At 41.3% G+C, this 17,002-nt stretch overlaps 1 protein-coding gene and 2 pseudogenes across 1 annotated transcript; all 3 read left to right on the forward strand.

The window, feature by feature from the left end:
• Positions 1 to 238: 238 nt before the first annotated feature.
• LOC106612768 (olfactory receptor 11A1-like) lies at positions 239 to 1,483 on the forward strand (annotated as a pseudogene).
• Positions 1,484 to 1,622: 139 nt separating this feature from the next.
• LOC106612767 (olfactory receptor 52K2-like) lies at positions 1,623 to 2,419 on the forward strand (annotated as a pseudogene).
• Positions 2,420 to 15,336: 12,917 nt separating this feature from the next.
• On the forward strand, positions 15,337 to 16,596 carry LOC123724145 (olfactory receptor 52E4-like). The gene has a single exon (XM_045687089.1). It carries the CDS (start codon positions 15,514 to 15,516, stop codon positions 16,531 to 16,533), a length of 1,020 nt encoding a protein of 339 aa, XP_045543045.1. The 5' UTR covers positions 15,337 to 15,513; the 3' UTR covers positions 16,534 to 16,596.
• The last annotated feature ends 406 nt before the right edge of the window (positions 16,597 to 17,002 follow it).

Raw genomic sequence — 17,002 nt, forward strand, 5'->3', positions numbered from 1 at the left:
TGTTACTGGCCCAACGCTCTTAATCACTAGGCTACCGGCCCCATGGAGGGCCTGTGTTACAAAATGGTATCTGTTTTTCTCTATATGTTTCCTTGACCGAGAATATCAAATTTCCCCCAGGTATTGGGGACTACTTGCATATCACACCAAGGAAGCCACTTTTTTTTCATCCCACAAGTATAAGAATCAAGTGAAGAGCTGAGTTTCAGGAGTTCATCATGGATTAGAAATGGTCAGTCTAAATGGTACATACATTTTATCAATATATTTAGCATTTTAATGCAACAAATAATGAGTGCAGGATAGAACATATAATATTGTTTGATTTAGGCTATGAATTATGTTATCCGGAGAATGAAAAGCCATCTATATTGGTGAGTACAGCTATGGAAAATGTATCACTGTGACATGAACAGGTCAAGGTTATCAATTTAGGTTGTCTGTTTTTTGTAATTTCTTTGTTTTAACTTATATTGAAGTTTCAGTACTATAGAGGATTTGCTCCTCTTCTTCAAACATTGACAGCACATCTTTACCAACTCCCAGGACCATGGAAAACTCTACTCACTTTAAGGTCTTTAGGCTTGCTGCATACGGTGATATCGGACAATTGAAGTATTTATACTTTACTCTAGTAACTGTAATATATTTTGTCATCATTCTTGCCAATGCTTTACTTATTGGAGTTATCTGCATTGAAAGAAGCCTTCATGAACCCATGTATCTGTTTCTATGTGCTTTGTTTGTTAATCAGTTGTATGGGAGCACTGGTTTGTTTCCTGCTCTCATGTTTTACTTACTCTCTGACACACATGATATTTCCCTTTTTTATTGTTATCTCCAGATTTATGTGTTGCACACATATGCTTTAACATAATTTTGTAATTTAGCAGTTATGTCCTATGACAGGTACATGTCTATTTGTTATCCTCTACAGTATAACAATATTATGACACCTAAAACCATTTGTGGCTTAATTCTACTGCCCCAAGTGTATTCTTTTTTCATCAACGCCATCATTATCTCCCTGAGTTTGCGACTGCAATTTTGTGGTAACGTTCTAGACAGAGTGTATTGTGACAACTACTCGGTAGTCAAGCTTGCCTGTTCAAATACTATGCTGAATAATATATGGGGTCTTGTTGTCACTGCGCTCTCTTTTTCTTGTACTATATTTCCTATCATATACTCATATGTAAGAATTCTACAAATCTGTTTAAAGTCTTCTGAAGAGACAAAACAGAAAGCATTTCAAACCAGTATGTCACATATAGCCTCTTTGCTGAACTTCTCCTTTGGTTGTTTATTTTCAATTATACAAGGCAGATATGATACTGCTCATCTTCCACCTATACTTCGCACTATTTTATTAGTTTATTTTCCAATATGTCCACCACTTTTCAATCCTATAATGTATGGCATAAGGATGGTTAATATCAGGCAGGCTTGTAAAAGGTTACTAGGCCGTTACTCTAAAACATAACCTGGTTGTAATTTTTTGTAACGTTTAATTATGTGTTTTGTTACTTATAGTTGCTATAATTGACTGTGCAGATACGTGTCATTTTGGAATAATTTCTCTGTAGCCCAAATACTATTGTAAAAACTGCATCAAGTTTATAATGTATTGTAACTGAAAATCTGTTGTGTCATGTTAGCTAGTTAACTGCATAACTACAGAGCATCAAGGGGAGCGGTCCTCCTTACCTTCAAGCTGTGCTCAAATAGTTGCTAAGTGGGATCCTTGGGATGACCCTACACCCCAACCCATTCTGCCTCTTTTGGTCTTTTGGCCCTGGTCTCTTGGCTCTGGTCTCTTGGCCCACCGTCTTAAACATTTCTACAGTATATAAGTAACGTTTGCTTACGTAATTCTAGCAGTGATGGCTGATGACAGGTATGTCTCAATTTGTAAGCCATTTCAATATCATAGCATTATGACTCCTTCTAAAGTGAATATGTTGTTAATCTTGATATACGTTATTCCCATAACTCTTTTCAAATGTGTATCACTTCAAGGCTCCCTTTGTGCAGGTACAATAGCTTTTTTGTGATGACTAAGTAGTTGTTAAACTCTCTCGTGTTGAAAGTGCGCTGAGCAACCTGTATGGTATATGTATTATATCAAGTCTAGTGGTTTTACCTTTTGTGTTAGTTGTGCTCTCAAATGTAAAGATATTGTTTGCTTGAAAGCCTCAAGGGAGTCACAAACGAAGGCTTTTAATGTGTGTACTCCCCACTTGATCATTTTCATCACCTTCTCTGCAAGCCATCCTTTTTTCTGTTGTTTATAACAGGCACAGAGGTTAATCTATTAATACAGTTCATTATTTTCCCACCACTAGTACACCCTATCATATATGGTATTAGGACCAAGAAGATCAGGACATGTATTACAAAAATCTTTCCGAACTCTTGATTTTCCTCATCGAAAATCTGAACCTAAACTGCTACCAATTATGACTTTAAATATTACAGCAGCAGGGCAGGGTTGCCAGACTGAATCACAGGTTTGACAGGAACATCTGCCAGAAATGAATCCATACACATTTGTTTTGATTATCAACCAAATCTCGTTTCTACTTTGTAATGCATTCTATTTCTGTGAATTCTTCTGAATTTCCTTTAAATGTATTTTACTGTAGTAAAGTCATATCAGGGATGCTGTTGTGTCACTGACCCTATGCTCTTCTATCATGTCAGTGGACATGTACGTGTGTTTCAGGGGGGTTGGGGACAGAGTAAGAGGATATAAGGATACAATAAGTTCTGTTTCAAATACTTTCCAGTAAAATAAAAGGGATGAATCCATTTTCTTGATCAAACAGTTGCATTTTTTCTTGCCAATGAAAATAATTCCAATGCATTTTTAAAGAGCTTCATGCACAATGAGGAAGATCAGCCCAATTCCCCACTCAGCTACACTTAATCTAAAGACACCTTAGTCTGTCCCAATAGAGTACCACATAATACCCATGAAACCCAACAGTCAAATAGGGAAATGGTTCCAGAGGAGATTTACTGACACCAGCAGTTATGGAATGTTAGCTCACAAGTATAATTCATTGGCTGATCCCTCATGGTGACCTTTATGGAATTATGTGATCCTTCCTTAACCCATATGAAGTCCCACCCAGTTACTACTCTAGTGATTGTTTACCAGTCAAGTCCTCTATCTATCTCTACGCTTGCAAACTAAAGGAATGACCCATCTGGCATTTGCCCTAATTACTGGGCCAGTTTGATTCTGCTTAATTCTTAAAAATACAGTTCCAGTCAAAAGTTTGGACACACCTACTCATTCCAGGGTTTTACTTTATTTTTACTATTTGCTACATTGTAGAATAATTGTGAAGACATCAAAACTATGAAATAATACATATAGAATCAGGTAGTATCTAAAAAGTGGTAAACAAATAACATTTTTGCACACACTTGGCATTCTCTCAACCAGATTCATGAGGTAGTCACCTGGAATGCATTTCAATTAACAGGTGTGCCTTGTTAAAAGTTCATTTGTGAAATTTCTTTCCTTCTTAATGAGTTGTGTTGTGACAAGGTAGGGGTGGTATACAGAAGATTGCCCTATTTGGTAAAAGACCAAGTCCAAAATTATGGCAAGAACAGCTCAAATAAGCAAAGAGAAACGGCAGTCCATCATTAGTTTAAGACATGAAGGTCAGTCAATCCGTAACATTTCAATAACTTTTAAAGTTTCTTGAAGTGCAGTCACAAAAACCATCAAGTGCTATGATGAAACTGGCTCTCATGAGGACCGCTACTGGAAAGGAAGACTAAGAGTTACCTCAACTGCAGAAGATAAGTTCATTAGAGTTGCCAGCCTCAGAAATTGCTGCCCAAATAAATGCTTCACAGAGATTGTCACGTCCTGACCATAGTAAGATGTTATTTTCTATGGTAGAGTAGGTTAGGGCGTGACAGGGGGTGTTTTGTGTTTTTCTGTTTTCTATATCTATGTTTAGTTCTAGGTTTCTCTTTCTATGTTTTTTTGGGGGGGATGATCTCCAATTAGAGGCAGCTGGTCCTCGTTGTCTCTAATTGGAGATCATACTTAACTAGGGTTTTTTGTGGGTAGTTGTAATCTATGTACCTGACAGAACTGTGAGCTGATCGTTTTCGCTTTTGTTATTTTCTTTAGTGTTCTGTGTCAAAATAAAAAGTCATTATGAGCACTCAACACGCTGCGCTTTGGTCCCCTCACTACGACAGTCGTTACAGAACTACCCACCACCAAAGGACCAGGCAGCGGGGTCAGGGGGACTGGTCCTGGGAGGAAATCCTGGATGGGGCAGGACCCTGGACAAGGCCTGGGGAGTAGCGCCGTCCGCAAGAGGAGATAGAGGCAGCGAAAGCGGAACGACGATACTATGAGGAACAAGCACGGCAACAACGGAAGCCCGAGAGGCATCCCCCACCCAAAAATTGGGAGGGGGGCACACCGGGAGATAGGCGAAGTCAGGGTGGAGACCTGAGCCAACTCCCTGTGCTTACCGTGGGGAGCTAATGACGAGGCAAGTACCGGGTTATGCGGTGATGCACACTGTGTCGCCAGTGCGCACTCACAGGCCGGTGCGATCTGTGACCGCACCCTGCAGTTGTCAAGCTGGGTTGAGCATCCAGCAAAGACGGGTTGTGCCAGCCATATGCTCCAGACCTCCAATGCGCCTCCACGGCCCAGTATATCCTGCGTCAGTTCTGCGCAGTGTGTCGCCAGTGCGCCTGCACAGCCCAGTTCGTCCTGTGCCAACGCCCCGCGCTTGCCGGGCTACCGGGGTTATCCAGCCAGGACGGGTTGTGCCAGCCATAAGCTCCAGACCTCCAGTGCGCCTCCACGGCGCAGTATACCCTGTGACTGCTCTGCGCACCCAGCTTCCAGGGACGTTCCCTAGTCCAGAACTCTCAGCGACGTTCCCTAATCTGGTGAGACCTATTCCAGCTCCACGGAAAGAAACCTCCAGTGATGATCTATGGTCCGAAGCCTCCAGTGATGATCCATGTCACAAAGCCTCCTGTGATCCATGGCGTGGAACCTGTAGTAATGATCCATGGCACGGAGCCTGGAGCGACGGTCCCCAGTCCAGAACCTCCAGACGCGGTCCCCAGTCCAGAACCTCCTGAGGCGGTCCCCAGTCCAGAGTCTCTGGCGGCGGCCCACAGCCCAGAACCTCCGGCGGCGGCCCACAGCCCAGAACCTCCAGCGGCGATCCACGGTCCGGTGGTACTAAAGCAGAGGGATCAGCGGGTGGAGCAGGGGTTATGCCCCGAACCGGATCCGCCTCCTCTGCTGGAGGATAAGGTTATGTGGACTGCACTAGAGCCGCCATAAACAGGAGTTACCCATCCTCCCCTTTTTAGGAGCATTCAGAGTCTGCACATTTGGCGGGGGGGTACTATCACGTCCTGACCATAGTAAGATGTTATTTTCTATGGTAGAGTAGGTCAGGCGTGACAGGGGGTGTTTTGTGTTTTTCTATGTTTTCTATATCTATGTTTAGTTCTAGTTTTCTATTTCTATGTTGGTTTTTTGGGGATGATCTCCAATTAGAGTTTATTCTGTTTAGTCTATGTACCTGACAGAACTGTGATCTGATCATTTTCGATTTTGTTATTTTCTTTAGTGTTCTGTGTCAAAATAAAAAGTCATTATGAGCACTCAACATGCTGCGCTTTAGTCCCCTCGCTACGACAGTTGTTACAGAGATCAAATAACAGACACATTTCAATATCAACTGTTCAGAGGAGACTGCGTGAATCAAGCCTTCATGGTCGAATTTCTGCAAAGAAACCACTACTAAAGGACACCAATAAGAAGAAGAGATGCCGGAGAAGAATGGCATGGCTGACATTTTCACGTGCTCCTAACCAACTGTGTTATTTTGTTCGTTTTTTTGCAATGTTTTGAAAAACAATGTTAACTTATTTTGTACATAATGTTGCTGCTACAGGCTCTAAAGACCGGAAATAACTTCTGGAGATAACTTCTGGACAGAACAGCGAATACTCACCATGGGTTGGAAGAAAATTTTTCCTTTAACCTCTCTGGGGTATGTGGGACGCTAGCATGGATAACGTTTCTTTTCTACCATCAAGTGACGTCCCCGGGAAAAAACGGGGACAAGACAAAACATTCAGAGGACCATTGACACAATGTCCTAAAAACTTAGTTTGAACTGTGACTATCGAACCAAGGCCTTCAGAGGGAACAAAAATCTTTCAATAGCCTACGTTGAATCAAACTTTAAAAAATCTAGAAATTAACAGACAACATAGCATCACTTAATGTGCTGAAATCCTAAGGGGATGGCCAGCAGAGATAGCTGGATGGGATGAGGGAAACCGAAAGTTGGAATCTGGAACTGGAGATGAGTGAGAGTGAAGTGACGGTAAAAATATAAAAAGAAAGAAAGACACTAAAATGGAAGGTTGGTGGTTGGGAGCGAAGGGCGCTGAACCAGTGGCCGTGAGGTTGCTGGTTCAGTTCCCCGAGTTAGCTGGCAGGGGGATCTGTCGATGCGCCCCTGAGCTGGGCGCTTGACCGTGGTCGCTCTGGATGGGAACATCTGCTAGATGACTAAAATGTAATGCAAATGTTGAGCAGCTTCTCTGCAGGTGGATTGTATATTTTAAAAGTCAATAAAAATATGGAAAATGAAAACACCTGCTGCTGCAGCAGCCGTCGTTGCCAATGTCACACTACTACAACACACACTAGCAACTAGCGTGGTAAGATTACAGCTTGCTCTTGCCACTGATTATTTGCTCTTGCTCTCTCAGTACTGATGTGCCTAGACACGTCACTTGTTTTTTTATATACGGTTCCACCCACTGCAGATCAAAATGATGGTGGTTCATTCCACAATCCTGCTCTAATACAGTTGAATGGCAGGGAAAGGGGATACCAAGTCAGTTGCACAACTTTCCACCTTACCGGCTCGAATCAGCGACCTTTTGGTTACCGGCCTAATGCTCTTGTAACCTCTCTGGGACATGTGGGACGCTAGCGTCCCACCCACAGGACACACTATTCAACAGCCAGTGAAATACCAGGGCGACAAATTCAAAATAACAAAAATTGCATATTTCAAATTTCTCAAACATACAACTATTATATCCCATTTTAAAGATACACTTCTCGTTAATCCAACCACATTGTCCGATTTCAAAAAGGCTTTACGGCGAAAGCATAACATTAGATTGTTAGGACAGCGCCGAAACAAGAAAAATCAAACAGCCATTTTCCAAGCAAGGAGAGGCGTCACAAAAACCAGAAATACAGTTAAAATTAATCACTAACCTTTGATGATCTTCATCAGATGGCACTAATAGGACTTCATGTTACACAATACATGTATGTTTTGCTCGATAAAGTTCATATTTATATCCAAAAACCCCATTTTACATTGGCGTGTAATGTTCAGAAATGTTTTGCCTCCCAAAACTTCCGGTGAATGAGCACATCAATTTACAGAAATACTCATCAGTTATTCAAAGAATTATAGATACACTTCTTAATGCAACCGCTGTGTCAGATTTCAAAAAAGCTTTACGGCGAAAGCAAATTTTGCAATAATCTGAGTACAGCGTTCAGACAACAACAACAAGCAATACAGATACCCGCCATTTTGGAGTCAACTAAAATCAGAAATAGCATTATAAATATTCACTTACCTTTGATGATCTTCATCAGAATGCACTCCCAGGAATCCCAGTTCCAAAATAAATTTTTGTTTTGTTCGATAAAGTCCATCATGTCCTAATACCTCATTTTTGTTCGCGCGTTTAGTCCATTACTCCAAATGCAGGAAGCGCGCGCAAAATGTCACGACGAAAAGTCAAAAAAAGTTATATTTACGTTCGTAGAAACATGTCAAACGATGTTTACAATCAATCCGTATGGTCTTTTTATCATAAATCTTCGATAATATTCCAACCAGACAATAGCGTATTCATTACAGAGGAAAAAGAAGGAACGGCACACCTGAATGACCGTACAGTAAACAACTTATTGGCCTCAGGCAGTCCACTTGTTGAGTCAGCTCTTATTCTCTCCCCATTCACAGCAGAAGCATGATACAACGTTCTAAAGACTGTTGACGTCTAGTGGAAGCCTCAGGAAGTGCAAAATGAACACTAAGTCACTGTATACTGTATAGGCAATCACTTGAAAAACTACAAACCTCAGATTTCCACACTTCCTGGTTGGATTTTTCTCATGTTTTTGCCGCCATATGAGTTCTGTTATACTCACAGACATCATTCAAACAGTTTTAGAAACTTCAGAGTGTTTCCTATCCAAATCTACAAAAAATATGCATATCCTACCTTCTGAGCCTGAGTAGCAGGCAGTTTACTACGGGCACGCCTTTCATCCGGACGTCAAAATACTACCCCCTACCCTAGAGAAGTTAACGCGTCTGATGAGTATATACTGCTTTCCCGGGAACAGGCCCAATTCCCCGTAATTTGTTTTCTGAGAAAAAGGGGGCGGAGGTTGGGCTGCCTTCTGAGAATTTGTAGGCGAGCGAGTAAGCCCCCACTGCCATTCGTCCTATTGGACAAGGTGCAATCATTGGAAAATAAAATCGATGACCTATGAGCAAGATTAAACTACCAACAGGACATTAAAAACTGTAATATCTTATGTTTCACCGAGTCGTGGCTGAACGACAAAATGAAGAACATACAGCTGTGTCTATTTGTAAACAACAGCTGGTACACAATATCTAAGGAAGTCTCAAGGTTTTGTTTGCCTGAGGTAGAATATCTCCTGATAAGCTGTAGACCACACTATCTACCTAGAGAGTTTTCATTTGTATTTTTCGTAGCTGTCTACAGACCACCACAGACCGATGCTGCCACTTCTAGTGTCCAGGGACTTTAATGCAGGGAAACTTAAATCCGTTTTACCTAATCTCTACCAGCATGTTAAATATGCAACCAAAGGGAAAAAACTCTAGACCACCTTTACTCCAAACAGAAAGACGCGTATAAAGCTCTCCCTCGACCTCCATTTGGCAAATTTGACCGTAATTATATCCTTCTGATTCCTGCTTGCAAGCAAAACCTAAAGCAGGAAGCACCAGTGATTCAGTCAATAAAGAAGTGGTCAGATGAAGCAGATACTAAGTTTCAGGAATGTTTTGCTAGCAGAGACTGGAATATGTTCCGGAATTCTTCCAATGGCATTGAGGAGTACACCACATCAGTCACTGGCATCATCAATAAGTGCATTGATGATGTCGTCCCAACAGTGACTGCACGTACATACCCCAACCAGAAGCCATGGCAACATCTGCCCTGAGGCAACATCTGCCCACAGGCAACATCTGCCCTGAGCTAAAGGGTAGAGCTGCAGTTTTCAAAGAGCAGGACTCTAACCTGGACGACGAACAATCAAACAAGCAAAGCGTCAATACAGGACTAAGATCGAATCGTACTACGCCGGCTCCGACGTTCGTAGGATGTGGCAGGGCTTACAAACTATTACAGACTACATAGGGAAGCACAGCCAAAAGCTGCCCAGTGACACGAGCCTACCAGACGAGCTAAATTACTTATATTCTCGCTTCGAGGCAAGTAACACCGGAACATGCATGAGAGTATCAGTTGTTCCTGACAACTGTGTGATCATGCTCTCCGCATCCGATGTGAGTAAGACCTTTAATCAGGTCAACATTCACAAGGCCGCAGGGCCAGACGGATTACCAGGACGTGTACTCCGAGCATGCCCTGACCAACTGGCAAGTGTCTCCACTGACATTGTCAACCTCTCCCTGTCTAAGTCTGTAATATCAACATGTTTCAAGAAGACCACCATAGTACCTGTGCCCAAGAACACTAAGGTGACCTACCTAAATGACTACCGATCCATAGCACGCACATCTATAGCCATGAAATGCTTTGAAAGACTGGTCATGGCTCAAATCAACACCATTATCCTAGAAACCCTAGACCCACTCCAATTTGCATACCGCCCTAACAGATACACAGATGATGTAATCTCTATTGCACTCCACACTGCCCTTTCCCATCTGGACAAAAGGAACACTTATGTGAGAATGCTATTCATTGACTACAGCTCAGCATTCAACACCATAGTGCCCTCACAGCTCATCACTAAGCTACGGACCCTGGGAGTAAACACCTCCCTCTGCAACTGGATCCTGGACTCCTGACAGGCCGCCTCCAGGTGGTAAGGCTAGGTAACAACACATCCGCCACTCTGATGCTCAACACAGGGGTCCCTCAGGGGTGCATGCTCAGTTCCCCTCCTGTACTCCCTGTTCACTCATGACTGCACGGCCAGGCACAACTCCAACACAATCATCAAGTTTGCCGATGACACAATGGTAGTAGGCCTGATAACCTACAACGACGAGACAGCCTATAAGGAGGAGGTCAGAGACCTGGCCGTGTGGTGCCAGGACAACAACCTCTCTCTCAACGTGATCAAGACAAAGAAGATGATTGTGGACTACAAGAAAAGGAGGACCGAGCATGCCCCCATTCTCATCGGCGGGGCTGTAGTGGAGTACGTTGAGAGCTTCAAATTCCTAGGTGTCCACATCACCAACAAAGTAAGATGGTCCAAGCACACCAAGACACTTGTGAAAAGGGCACGACAAAACCTATTCCCCCTCAGGAGACTGAAAAGATTTGGCATGTGTCCTCAGATCCTCAAAAGGATCATCAGCTGCACCATCGAGAGCATCCTGACTGCTTACATCACTACCTGCTATGGCAACTGCTTGGCCTCCGATCGCAAGGCACTACAAAAGGTAGTGTGTACGGCCCAGTACATCACTTAGGCCAAGCTTCCTGCCATCCAGGACCTCTATACCAGGCGGTGTCAGAGGAAGGCCCTAAGAATTGTAAAAGGCTCCAGCCACCCTAGTCATAGACTGCGCCAAGTCCAGGTCCAAAAGGCTTCTTCACAGCTTCTACCCCCAAGCCATAAGACTCCTGAACAGCTAGTCAAAGGGCTACCCAGACACCTCTTTTACACTGCTGCTACTCTCTATTATCTATGCATTGTCACTTTAACTCTACCTACATGTACATATTACTTAATTACCTCGACTAACCAGTGCCCCTGCACATTGACTCTGTACCAGTACCCCCCTTTTTAAAAACTTTTTAAAGCATTGCTGGTTAAGGGCTTGTAAGTAAGCATTTCACTGTAAGGTCTACACCTGTTGTATTCAGGCACATGTGACAAATAACATTTGATTTGACTTGCTTGGGCCAAGAAACACGAGCAATGGACATTAGACTGGTGGAAATCTGTCCTTTGGTCTGACGAGTCCAAATTTGAACTTTTTGGTTCCAACCGCCGTGTCTTTGTGAGACGCAGAGTAGGTGAACGGATAATCTCCACGTGTGATTCCCACTGTGAAGCATGGGGGAGGAGGTGTGATGGTGTGGGGGTGCTTTGCTGGTGACACGGTCTATGATTTATTTACAATTCAAAGCACATTTAACCAGCATGGCTACCGCAGCATTCTGCAATGATACGCCATCCCATCTGGTTTGCGCTTAGCGGGACAGTCACGTCCTGCCCAGTAAAAGGGGTTATTTGTCATTGTAGTTTGGTCAGTGCGTGGCAGGGGGTGTTTGTTTTGTTTGTTTCGGTGTTTTTGGTTTAGGTTCTATGTTTTCTATTTCTATGTCTATATCTAGTTTTCTATTTCTGTGTTGGGTTTTTGGCAATGACCTCCAATTAGAGGCAGCTGGTTGTCGTTGTCTCTATTTGGAGGCCATATTTAGTTGTGTTTGTTTCACTTGTGTTTTGTGGGTGGTTATTTTCTGTATAGCCTATGTGCCTTATGGAACTGTTTTCGTTGTACATTTATTTTTGTTTAAGTGGTTTCTTTAAATAAATTAAGTATGAGCACTTTACCCGCTGCGCCTCGGTCCTATCCTTACGACGCCTATGACAGGGACTATCAATTGTTTTTCAACAGGGCAATGACCGAAAAAACACACCTCCTGGCTGTGTAAGGGCTATTTGACAAAGAAGGAGAGTGATGGAGTGCTCTATGAAATGACCTGGCCTCCACAATCACCCGACCTCAACTTAATTGAGATGGTTTGGGATGAGTTAGATCACAGAGTGAAGGAAAAGCTGCCAGCAAGTGCTCAGCATACTGTACGTAGGAACTCCTTCAAGACTGTTGGAAAAGCATTCCTCATGACGCTGGTTGAGAGAATGGCAAGAGTGTGCAAAGCTGTAATCAAGGAAAAGGGTGACTACTTTGAAGAATATGAAATATATTTTGATTTGGTTATTACATAATTCCATATGTGTTATCTCATAGTTTTGTTGTCTTCACTATTATTCTACAATGTAGAAAATAGTAAAAAATAAAGAAAAACCCTTGAATGAGTAGGTGTGTCCAAACTTTTGACTGGTACTGTATATATATTTTTTTGTTTTTCTGGGGGCGTTGCAGCACAATCAGTACCCCTACTTCACGCGGCTATGCAAATATGCTAAAATATGCTTAAAAAACAAAACAATTACAGGACGAAATGACACCATGTCTATACTTAGTTTGAGAAAAACTAAGGGATAGGCTGAGTTATTGACAAATCAAATTTCAGATTTTACGTGTCCATTTAAACCACTGTAAATAGTTGCTTATCAACTTGAAACGTGTTGTCGCTATCATGGATGTCCTTAAAATGAACCTCACTGAATTTGGTATTGACATCTAAAACAAGGAAATGATTGGCAACATTCTTTGCAGATGTAACGCTAAAGCTCAAAATCATATGCAATAATCTTCACCTCATGAAACATATGTCTGATTAACTCCAGACTGCTTTGTTATCCAACTGATCTTGTGTACTTTCTGTTATCCTGTGAACCCAGTTGAAGTTGGAAGTTTACATACACTTAGGTTGGAGTCATAAAAACTTGTTTGTCACCCACTCCACAAATTTCTTGTTAACAAATTATAGTTTTGGCAAGTCGGTTAGGACATCTACTTTGTGCATGACACAAGTAATTTTTCCAACAATAGTTTACGGACAGATTATTTCACTTACAATTCACTGTATCATAATTCTAGTGGGTCAGAACTTTAAATACACTAAGTTGACTGTGCCTTCAAACAGCTTGGAAAATTCCAGAAAATGATGCCATGGCTTTAGAAGCTTCTAACAGGCTCATTGACATAATTTGAATCAATTGGAGGTGTACCTGTGGATGTATTTCAAGGCCGACCTTCAAACTCAGTGCCTCTTTGCTTGACATCATGGGAAAATCAAAAGAAATCCGCCAAGAGCTCAGAAAAACAATTGTAGACCTCCACAAGTCTGGTTCATCCTTGGGAGCAATTTACAAATGCCTGAAGGTACCATGTTCACCTGTACAAACAATAGTACGCAAGTATAAACACCATGGGACCACGCAGCCGTCATACCGCTCAGGAAGGAGATGCGTTCTGTCTCCTAGAGAGGAACGTACTTTGGTGCGAAAAGTGCAAATAATCCCAGAACAACAGCAAAGGACCTTGTGAAGATGCTGGAGGAAACAGGTACAAAAGTATCTATATCCACAGTAAAACGAGTCCTATATCGACATAACCTGAAAGGTCACGAAGCAAGGAAGAAGCCACTGCTCCAAAACCGCCATAAAAAAAGCCAGACTACAGTTTGCAACTGCACATGGGGACAAAGATCATACTTTTTGGAGAAATGTCCTCTGGTCTGATGAAACAAAAATATAACAATTTGGCCATAATGACCATCGTTATTTTTGGAGGAAAAAGGGGGATGCTTGCAAACCGAAGAACACCATCCCAACTGTGAAGCACGGGGGTGGCAGCATCATGTTGTGGGGGTGCTTTGCTGCAGGAGGGACTGGTGCACTTCACAAAATAGATGGCATCATGAGGTGGGAAAATTATGTAGATATATTGAAGCAACATCTCAAGACATCAGTCAGGAAGTTAAAGCTTGGTCACAAATGTGTCTTCCAAATGGATAATGACCCCAAGCATACTTCCAAAGTTGTGGCAAAATGGCTTAAGGACAACAAAGTCAAGGTATTGGAGTGGCCATCACAAAGCCCTGACCTCAATCCTATAGAAAATTTGTAGGCAGAACTGAAAAAGCGTTTGCGAGCAAGGAGGCCTAGAAATCTGACTCAGTTACACAAGCTCTGTCAGTAGGAATGGGCCAAAATTCACCCAACTTATTGTGGGAAGCTACCCTCAACGTTTGACCCAAGTTAAACAGTTTAAAGGCAATGCTACCAAATACTAATTGAGTGTATGTAAACTTCTAACTCGCTGAGAATGTGATGAAAGTAATTAAAGCTGACATAAATCATTCTCTCTGCTATTATTCTGACATTTCATATTCTTAAAATAAAGTGGTGATCCTAACTGACAGGGAATTTTTACTAGGATTAAACGTCAGGAATTATGAAAAACTGAGTTTAAATGTATTCGGCTAAGGGGTATGTAAACTTCCGACTTCAAATGTATATTTCTGTTTGTGATGTATGTCTAAACTTTGTCTCTTAATCTGTTTCTCATGGTCATCTACAATGAAACAAGTCTACATGTTTTTGTTCCACTTGGCTGTAATTGAAAGTTCTTCAGTCTGTCCAAAGACCATGATGCCTCCTCATGGGAATCCAAGATATCTCGGTTGGCTGTTTAATCCAATCTCTTTCAGTAGAGTCTATGCATATCTGATTCTAACAGTCATGGCCTATGACCGGTATGACTCTATTTGTAAGCCCTTGCAGTACCACACCATCATGACCCCTACTAAAGTCAACCTGTTGTTGGCGGTGGTATATATCGTCCAAATTCATAGATGCAAGGACTGACCATCCACGATATCAAAATCAGAGTTTTAACCATGTTTTGAGTCTATACAGTGTTTGTTTTCAGTTGTATTGTTTATAAGCAATGGAGTGAAACAAGCTTATATTTTGGGTTCTTATGGGGTAAGACAGTTGACTAAGCCCATGAGGCATTCATAAGTTATATTTTTCAAGAATCAATGGGTGTATATCATTCTTTTAAAAGTTTGAAAATGGGTTAGCAAGATTGCCCATTTAAGAGAAGCAAAATAATTGGAATACAGTCAAACAAACACAACACCTCCCTGATCTCAAATGAAGTGATACAAATACATCCTTAATTAATGCCATTGGGTGACATCTCTCTAAGACATTGCTTTAATTTGGAAAATACTAAAAATACTCATGTCAATTATGATATGGTGAAGGTATAAAAAAGGCTAAAATGTATCATGCCAGCCAACATCTTACTTGGAAGACTGTTCATTTTAGAATGTTCTCATCTTCATCAAATTCATTCTGTCAACCCCTTACACCAACTCTAGTGTACTAATCTGATGGTAACTATTTTGACATTTGCACATTTTCAAAACGTTTATTTTATTAATGCATTATATTTATGTAAAATTGTCTGATAACTTCTGATTATTATTGTCTTTTACTCAGTAAATATGAACCAAACTATCTTACATAGCACTGTTTTTTTCACTGCGTATGGACCTCCAGGCCCAATCAACTACACAGCTTTTTTCTTAACATGTTTGCTTTTCTTCATTACAATATTTTCCAACATCAGTCTCATGCTTGTCATCTACTTAGAATCACGCTTACACAAGCCCATGTACATATTTCTGTTCAACTTGGCGGTGAATGGACTGATTGGGTGTTTATCCGTCTGTCCGAAGATCATGGACAATCTTGTTAATGACATAAAGGACATATCTCACAAAGGTTGTTTATTGCAGGTGTTTTTCAGCAGTGTATATGCATCGTGTGCTTACGTTATTCTAGCAGTGATGGCTTATGACAGGTTTGTCTCCATTTGTAAGCCATTGCAATATCATAGCATTATGACTCCTTCTAAAGTGAAGATGTTGGTAGCCTTGGTATATTTTATTCCCATAACCATGCTTGCTTTTCAAATGTTTATCACTTCTAGGCTCCCTGTGTGCAGCTACAACATCAATAAGCTATTTTGTGATAACTTAGCAGTTGTTAAACTCTCCTGTGTTGAAAGTGCACTGAGTAACCTATATGGTATATGTATGATAGCAAGTCTAGTGGTTTTACCTTTCGTGTTAGTTGTGCTCTCATACGTCAAAATATTACTTGTTTGCTTGAAAGTCTCAAAGGAGTCACGAAAGAAGGCTTTTAATACTTGTGCTCCACACTTGATCACTTTCATCAACTTCTCTACAGCCATCCTTTTTTCTGTTGTTTACAACAGGCACAGCACAGTTAGCAAGGAGGTTAATGTATTAATATCAGTACAGTTCATTCTTTTCCCACCACTGGTACACCCTATCATATATGGTATTAGGACCAAGGAGATCAGAACATGTATTACAAAAATAATAAGAACAAGAATCTTTCCTGACTCTCTTAATTTTCCTCATCTAAAATCGGAACCTAAACTGGTACCAATTATGACTTTAGATGGTACAGCAACAGGGCAAGGGTTGCCGGTTTAAATCCCAGGTCTCACAAGAAGTTACGACAGAATGTGAGCCGCCAGAACTGAATGTTTTTATCATCAACCGAATCGCTTGTTTCTCCTTTGTATTGCATTTTATTTTTGTGAATTATTATGCATTTTGTTAAGTCTATTTTAATGTAGGAAAGTCAAATAAGGGATGCTGCTGTGTCGTTGACCCAATGTCCTTCTACTTTGGCATGTCAGTGGTCATGTACGTGTGTTTCAGGGGGGTTGGAGAAAGAGAAAAAGGATGTAAGGATGCAATAAGTTCTGTTTCCACAAATGGGCAGTAAAGTATTCTTCTAGACATGACGGATCTAGTAGATCCTTTTTATATTTTCAAGAAATGTGAATTAGAAAGTAAAATAAACAAATCATTTCCTGTAAAAAAAGGGATGTATGCATTTTCTTGATCAAACAGTTGATTAATTTAGTCATCCTAAAATAAATATAACTATTATTGC

Source organism: Salmo salar, chromosome ssa09 (assembly GCF_905237065.1).
Source record: "Salmo salar chromosome ssa09, Ssal_v3.1, whole genome shotgun sequence".
NCBI classification, from domain to species: domain Eukaryota; kingdom Metazoa; phylum Chordata; class Actinopteri; order Salmoniformes; family Salmonidae; genus Salmo; species Salmo salar.

Coding starts and splice junctions, on each gene's coding strand:
- LOC123724145 (XM_045687089.1), top strand. CDS start 15,514: ATGAACCAAACTATCTTACATAGCACTGTTTTTTTCACTGCGTATGGA.